This window comes from Diplotaxodon limnothrissa, linkage group LG7, assembly GCF_057381915.1.
Source record: "Diplotaxodon limnothrissa isolate DT_005_m linkage group LG7, D_limnothrissa_male_GT1.1, whole genome shotgun sequence".
NCBI classification, from domain to species: Eukaryota; Metazoa; Chordata; class Actinopteri; order Cichliformes; family Cichlidae; genus Diplotaxodon; species Diplotaxodon limnothrissa.
Window position 1 is genome coordinate 37815232 of NC_140602.1, and position 7467 is coordinate 37822698.

Sequence of the window (7467 nt, forward strand, 5' to 3'; positions counted from 1 at the left end):
TTTTTATTTTAAACATAACGAACAGGTAACAAAATAGAGAGGTTTAATATATTTGACGAAATGTCTTTTGGTCATAATAGCAAAAATAAATAAAATCAATACAGTAATCATGAGTCACTGTCTTCTGTGCTAGAGTCAGTGAAGCTGGTGTTGGCAGAATCTGAAGAACTGCTGCTGCTGGTGGTGCGATGAGATGGAGTTTGACGGCTTTTCTCTGGATGAAGGGGAGTAAAAGAGGCAACATCATTGATTAAATGCTACAGATAGTGATAGCAGGGAAAATCTATGGGTGACTTGTGCCTTAATGTCAAATGAATTCAAGTGAGCCTGTGCTTGGTACTTACTTTGAAATTTCTTAAACTTCTTACAGAGACATGACTTGACATATTGCTCCAGAGCGCGCAGAGTGGATGGCTTTAGCGTCTCAAAGTCAATCTCGATTTCATCTGGGTTGGTGTTGCACACCGAGGGCTCCCGGCTCTGAATGATGTGCACCACGTGGCCCAGTTTCATGCCAGGTAACCGGTTAATGTCCAGGCTTAGCTGGTGCTTTTCAACGTAAGTCATTGGCAAAGATTCATCCTCTGACTCCCATTCATTGCTCCCTTTCCATGAATATCTATCAAAAAGACAAAGCAGTGAAAATCTCTGTTAAAAAGTAATACCACAAAATTAAAAAAAAGTTAATGAGCTAAACAAAACATCATACCTAGCACAGGAATTTGATGTACATCTGGAATTCAATACTCCAACATTTTGTCGACTGTTGTCTTTTTTGTCCTTTTCTTTTTTCTTCTTTGGTTTACTCACAGGGGATTCAGACAGAGCAGCAAGCTGTCCATGAACGGCTTTAAGCTGGGAATAAAAGTGCCACAAAAATTAGAAGTCTTGTATTCCTGAGAATGATGAATCAGTAGGAAGGTTCAATACGCAGTTAACACCCATGCTCCCTGGAAGTAGCCTTCCAGCAGACCTTGGAAAGTTGAACACACAGGAACTTTTGGCTCAGAAACCAGACCGCAGTTTTCAGAATGAGAGCGAGCCATGAAGGTGGTATATTTGGCACAAATGACTTGAACTGTGGATCAAAAAGGCAACTGTATTGCCAGCCCAGCTTGCCATTTTGCTCTCTAAAGCATTTAATTCCTCAAAATAAAATGCAATGTAAGGGTTATAGTCGTGGTGGGGTGAAAGAGATTGCACAATGATGTGCACTAGATCACAAAGGAAAATCTAAAAGTAGAAGCAGCTCTGGAAATGGTGCTGAGCTATCCAAGGAGACTACTTCCTTGTGCACAGTGGACAAACTTAAATCAGATATGAGCTTTGTTTTGCTGTGCGTTGCACAACTTTTTCATAGCACCTAGTAATAATACATGAGGCAAACATCTGTGCAGCAACCCACCTGATCTGCACCCACCTGTTCTTGCAACTCAGCAAGTCGGGTGGCACGCTCCTCTGCAGACTCTGGTTTGTCCAAACTGCCACCTGCTTGTGAGGTCACTTCCACGTGTTCGTCTGGCATCTTTGCAAAACTTTGCTCGAAAACTCCCTGAAGCAAACAGAGTGAAATAGAAAGCAGAGCAACCAAAACTTTCCCCCTCCCACCCATTTTTAATAATAATATTCCAAACCCACCTGAAGTTTTCTGGCCTTAACAACAACATCATGATGTGCAGGATTGTATTTGTAGCAGTTAGAAAAAATTAACCTAACATCTGCAGCAAACGCTTGTGCATCCTGGTACTCTCCTGCATCCACCTTTTTCTGAAAATAAAAAAGGTAACCAAATAAAGCATGTGTATCAAGGCACAAAGCAAATGCATGTATAAAGGCATATAAGCAAACATACTTTAACCGTGCTGAGATCCATGGGGTACTTGATGATGTCATGATAATCGTGTAGCTGCAGAGCTTCTGCGTCTACAGGCTTGTAAAAAGGCCAGGCGTAGGCAGAATGTTTCTTGGACAGCATTTCCTTCAGGATATGCTTGCAGTACTTCAGCTGTTCACTAAGGCCACAGGGTTCAGTGTTTTGTTGTAATGACTCCTCTTCAAAGTCGCTCTTGGCACGGCTTGAGCTCTCACGCCTCTTCCTGCTTTCTAAAAATAATTAAATTAATTGTTACAATTAGTTCATTTAAACAAACCTTTTTCTCTCTCTTATCTGCCCTATTTCCTTCATTAGCCTAGAGTTTTTAAAGATGTAAATTAATTAAAGCAAAAATGCTGCTAAAACTAATCTATAACCTTATTAAAACTTTAGACTTTTAATAAGTGGATAAGAAGCACACATAGCTGTGAAACTGAAAGTCTGGATTGCCAGGATTTTGGAGAGTAACGGTAAAACCCATCACTCTCCATGAACGCCTGCACCCTCTGATCTCATATTTGGTTATTGCTTTACATACAAGGTGTTCAGCATCTCATCAGTGACACACTCCATGTGCTAGCCTATGCAGTCTGCTGAATTCTTGCGACCGAACATCAAAGTACTAGTTTACTACTAATAAGTAGTCAGTGTTACAAGTTCTTTTAAGTGAGTTACCTGGAGTGCTACTTTTTTTGCCCTTCCCTTTGGCAGCATGAGGAACAATCTCCACTTCATTCTGAGGCATCTGGGCAACTTTTTGCAAGTAAATCTTTTCCAAGGTGAGCGCCATCAGGACAATATCGTCTGTAGGCTGAAGAGGACAGAGGGAATGGTTTTTTGCATTTTGTAGCTCAACTACACCAATTTTGGACATGGTGACATATACAAAACTCGACTCTTGCTCAAACATTCTCCGGCATGGCATATATTGCCCAGTGTGAGGACACGCTTAGTATCTGTAAGGGAACAATGGAAGGAATTTGCAATCACAAAGCTCCTCACCTTATTGTATATGTAGCAGTTGGTAAACATGGTGTTGAAGTCTTCCAGGCATTCACTCGCACTCCAATAATAGTTGTTCTCTAGTCGTTTCTTAATGGTTCCCATGTCCATGGGCAATGTTATTATTTTATGATAGTCCTGGTTAAGAGAAAGAGTTGATGTCAGATGAATATAGCATTACATTTTGCGCTGCCCCACACTGAGGCTCTGCCAAAGTTTGATTAATGGGGAACAATGACACTGCACAATTTCCAGTTTATTCATGTTGGATCTTAATTTAATTAATCTTTTTCTATAAAACTTGATATTAACTAAATGTTAATTACTTTATTAAGACAGAGTCAAGCGGCATCATTCAGACTACTTAATAGTGTTTGGAACTTAAGGCAAAAATGGAGGTGGCTAATTCGCGACCAACTTAAAATCACCAAGATTAGCTTTTTTGCACTGTCTGAAGTGAGTCAGATAATTGGGCTGGAATTAACATCAATTTATGATTTTTTTTTTAACTGTTTGCATTTTTAGATTCAGCACTAAATTGGGTAAATAAATTAGTTACACTTCATACACATTCTTGATGATGTATTAAAATTTAGGATCAAGGATATATCGGCAGGTTTTCGAGTCATTTCTTACTGAAGTATGGCTAAAACTAGGATAAGATGCAAGACAGAGTGACACTGCATTCCATTATCTCTATACTCACTGTGGTATGTAGGTTGTGCGTGAGAATTAGGAACAAAATAAAAGGGAGGAAAAACAAAAAAATATCTTAGACAACATTATATTAACAGTAAGAGAATAAAAAAAAAACGAAAAGAAGATCTAGTAGTTTCAGAAGAGAAGAACAGACAGACCCAGGAACACAAAGCAAGTTAGCGTATCTGAAAACAAAACTAAAAAACAAAAAAAAGAAATTATATATATGTATAAAACTGCTGGCAGCTACCAGTAAATTTATATTTAACAACAATGGCTAAATAGATCATATAATACAATATAATGCCCACTTAACATCACTTTTGTGGAATTGTGGAATTAAAAAATATTTTCATTATGAGCAAAACTATGACTTACTTGTGCAACTAACTGAAGAAAAGCCCTGCAATCCTGAGGCTGAAGTCATTTTTGTACCATGATTTGTGAAAAACCCATAAAAATGACTTGATGCACTGTAACCCTGTCAGCTGAACATGTGCAAACTACTCACTGGCAGTCCAAGAGCAACTGCATCGACAGGCTGGTAAAAAGGCCAGGCGAACTGGTGCCGCCACAGGGATTTGATCACTATGTTCTGCATATACTGCAGCTGGTTGGTCCTCCGGCCTTGCTTGCTGGGATTGGTCACCTCGGGAGGTGGGGGATTAACAAGCTGAGGGGGGTCCTGGTTGGTGTCTGTGGACATGACGGCTGCACAAATTCTTCTGGGTTCTGTTATCTTCTGTAAGTCATGTAGTGTTCACCTGACAGCTTGTCACACACTCTGAAAACTATGCATGAAGCAGGCTGGGGAATCGTCAAACCACACAATGTGGCCTGCTGACATAAAAGAATAGACTGTTACGATCATGTGGTTCTCCAAATATTAAATATAACACTATAAAAAGAGGAAGCGACTGATTACTTCACACCATTGATATAGTTTCAAAAACAGACTATATCTCATACCTTTTGAAGCTTATCACATTCATTTTACTGTATTATTATGTAAAACAATCTGCACGTGACTGTATAAAGGCTCTTTCCTTGCATGCTGAAAGGAGGCAATTGAGGTATTTCAGGCATCCAGTTAGAATGCCTCCTGGGCATACCTAACTGGGAGGAGACCCTGGGGTAGAACCAGAACCTGCTGGAGAGATTATACATCTCATCCGACCTGGGAATGCCTTGGGACCATGGGGAACTGGAAAGAGTGGCTGGGGAGAAGGATGTCTGAATACTGCAACCCGGCTTCAGATGAGCAGAAGACGCGGAGGCTGTGTAAAGGTTTAGTGGGCATGCGAACTGAGAAATGTTTTCTTGGCAAATACACTGACAAAATTTAAGAGGCTGTTTCACTGATGGTGTTGGAATCAGCTATGTTTATTTAGCTGTCTAGGAATCTGCCTGCAATTATTCCAATTTTAATATTTAGAGAAGGTGGAGAGATGGAGGTATGCATTGGATGGAAGAGGAATCAAGAGGTGAGAGGTGAAGAAGAAAGTGAAGACAAGGCGAAGTGAGTGGAGATGAGTGTCACGGGTGATTTGTGACAGGAGGACAGCAGCAAAAGTGAAAGCGAAGGTTTAGAGGATGGGAGCGAGATGGGCTATGAAGTATGGTTTGGAGCACTAACAAAAAGGCGGGAGGGCGAGCTGGAGCTGTTAAAGGTGAAGATCTAAGATTTTTATTAGGCCTGACTAGAATGGGCAAGATTAAAAATGAGTACATGAAAGGGTCAGCTTAGACTGAGGTTGCTACAAAGGATGATAAAGATGGAGCTGCTAGGTATGAAGAAAAGAGAAAGACAAGAGAAGAGATTCTTAGATGTAGTGAAAGAGAACATGGAGAGTGTTAGTGTGACAGAGGAGGGTGCTACAGATAGGGTGAAATGAAGGGAGATGACCCATTGTGGTGACCCTTAAAGGGAGCAGCAGAAAGGAGCAGGTGATTTCGATTTTTTCTTATTTCAGTTTTATTTGCAGTTCTAATGCATTTCAATTAATTTCGAGGGAGGCTTTGTTCATTTCAGTTTAGTTTTTAAATAGCTTCCAAAACTTTATTCTTCAAATATTATTATATTTTGTTGGTCTAAGTTAACACATTATATTTCAAGACAAACACATTATTGTGAACGCATCCTTTTCTCAATAAATAAAACCAAACTGGGGAAGACTAAATGCATTTCATGTATTTAACTTTAAGTTTTAGTGAGGTGATATTACTGTTTATCTATTTTAACATTTAAATCTATTTTCCTTTATTCCAGATCAAATGTTTCTTCAAATCTAATTTTATTTCATTTGCTCATTTTACTAAACATCGCCACTGGAGAAGGCAGTGAGAGTCTGCATGATCTCAGACGCGGTATAAATCTCAACCTAGCTCATGTAATATCATACCATTAAATACAAGTCAACTAATATAATGCTAACTTAACGGAGTAAGAAGGAAGAATCGGATTGTCAAGTTTTAAATGAGCACGACAGAGTTAAATAATCAGGAGGCCAGCTCTTGGGAACACTAACCAGTCACGTTCAGCACGTTAGCTTCATTTGGCTAGCAGGTTAAGGTAAACCTATATGGGCGCATTGAGAGACAGATTTAAGTCGTCACTGCAAATGGGCAATAAAAAAAACACCACAGTATCTTGTGCAGTGCCTACTGGGGTTTGTGTATTACAATTGGGCCTCGCTCTGCCGCGGTTAACTTACCACTTACAAAGTTTTCATAGGGACGCCAGTCGCTGTTACCTGAACGCTCGCAATTACCTTCAGATAACGGCAACACATACATGTACCACAATAACTTGTTTCGCAGAGGATGACGGGAGAGTCACGAGTGTTTACCAACTCGTTTTTTCTTCTTATGAAGGCACTTTAAAATGCTAGTTTCTATTTAAGACCGTTCGCGCCGCACCGAAGGCCAAACAGAGGGGAAAAAAGTCGCGATACGGTAACTCCTGGCTGCACTTAGACCAGCTGAAAACGTCCACACAAACCTGCTGCGGGCATGGCTTCAAGTAACAAGCTACCCTTCGTCGAAAGCTTCGGTGACCAATTTTTTTTTAGCCAAAGTTAACAGCGTATACCGCCGCCTGCTGTGTCGGAGGGTATCGACAATAAAACCAAAATGACCGAAAGTAGGGCTGCTCAATTAATCGAATTTTAATCACGATTACGATCTGGGCTTTCAACGATCATTAAAAATGACTGAGCCGATTATTAGCCCCTCCCTAATTTATCCGCGACACCTTAAAGGCCGGTCCGTGAAAATATTGTCGGGCATAAACCGGTCCGTGGCGCAAAAAAGGTTGGAGACCGCTGATTAAGAGGACCCGAGGGAAGCTCGGAAAGCTAAGCAGAAGTTATTTGGAGAGTGACTGCCGTTGGTTGAAAAGAGAGGTAAAAAAAAAAACTTCAGTGGTGTTGCACACTATTTTATATTATTTTTTTAAAGTCATTGTTAACCCTTTAAAGCCGGTCAGAGCAGCACGCTCCGTTTTGCGTAACTATTTTTAAATCCCTGTAGAACCTGAACCGTGTAAGCTAGCGCAATAATTTGTTTTGCATATGAAACCGGAGGAGTTGTACTTACATCTGATGCCATCAGCTTGTCCTCGGTCACGGTTTCGTTCCACATATAGCTTTGCAAAAATTGCATAAAAAGCGCTTGCAGGAACAAAAACATAATATTCCAGAAACACGCTTTGCCGTTCCTATCAGCTGTTCGTAACCCTTCCCACAGTGAAATGATGCACATGCTGTTTTCTTTGCAAATTTGCATCATAGGATTGTTTTTTGTTTTTCCTGCAGTATATAAAAATTGCTGTATCTCCAAAATAAAACTATGAAGACACTCAAAATAAATTTCCTGTTGTTGTAAACTATTTT

The 7467-nt window shown here is 40.1% G+C and overlaps 1 protein-coding gene across 1 annotated transcript; it reads right to left on the reverse strand.

Moving 5' to 3' along the window:
* LOC146628724 (bromodomain-containing protein 3-like) lies at nt 1-6598 on the reverse strand. The gene is made up of 10 exons (XM_085358035.1): nt 6289-6598; nt 4086-4414; nt 2876-3013; nt 2549-2684; nt 1853-2103; nt 1639-1767; nt 1406-1552; nt 710-855; nt 345-619; nt 1-214 (listed from the first exon to the last, which is right to left on the reverse strand). Exons 2-10 carry the CDS (start codon nt 4278-4280, stop codon nt 108-110), a joined length of 1524 nt encoding a protein of 507 aa, XP_085214161.1. The 5' UTR covers nt 4281-4414; nt 6289-6598; the 3' UTR covers nt 1-107.
* Nucleotides 6599-7467: the final 869 nt, after the last annotated feature.

Bases quoted from the DNA above. Each gene is read 5' to 3' on its own strand.
- LOC146628724 (XM_085358035.1), bottom strand. From the start codon at position 4,280: ATGTCCACAGACACCAACCAGGACCCCCCTCAGCTTGTTAATCCCCCA. The intron at 3,014-4,085 runs GTGAGTAGTTTG...TCTCTTAACCAG, and splicing joins CAGTTGCTCTTGGACTGCCA to GACTATCATAAAATAATAAC. The intron at 2,104-2,548 runs GTAACTCACTTA...AATTATTTTTAG, and splicing joins CAAAAAAAGTAGCACTCCAG to AAAGCAGGAAGAGGCGTGAG.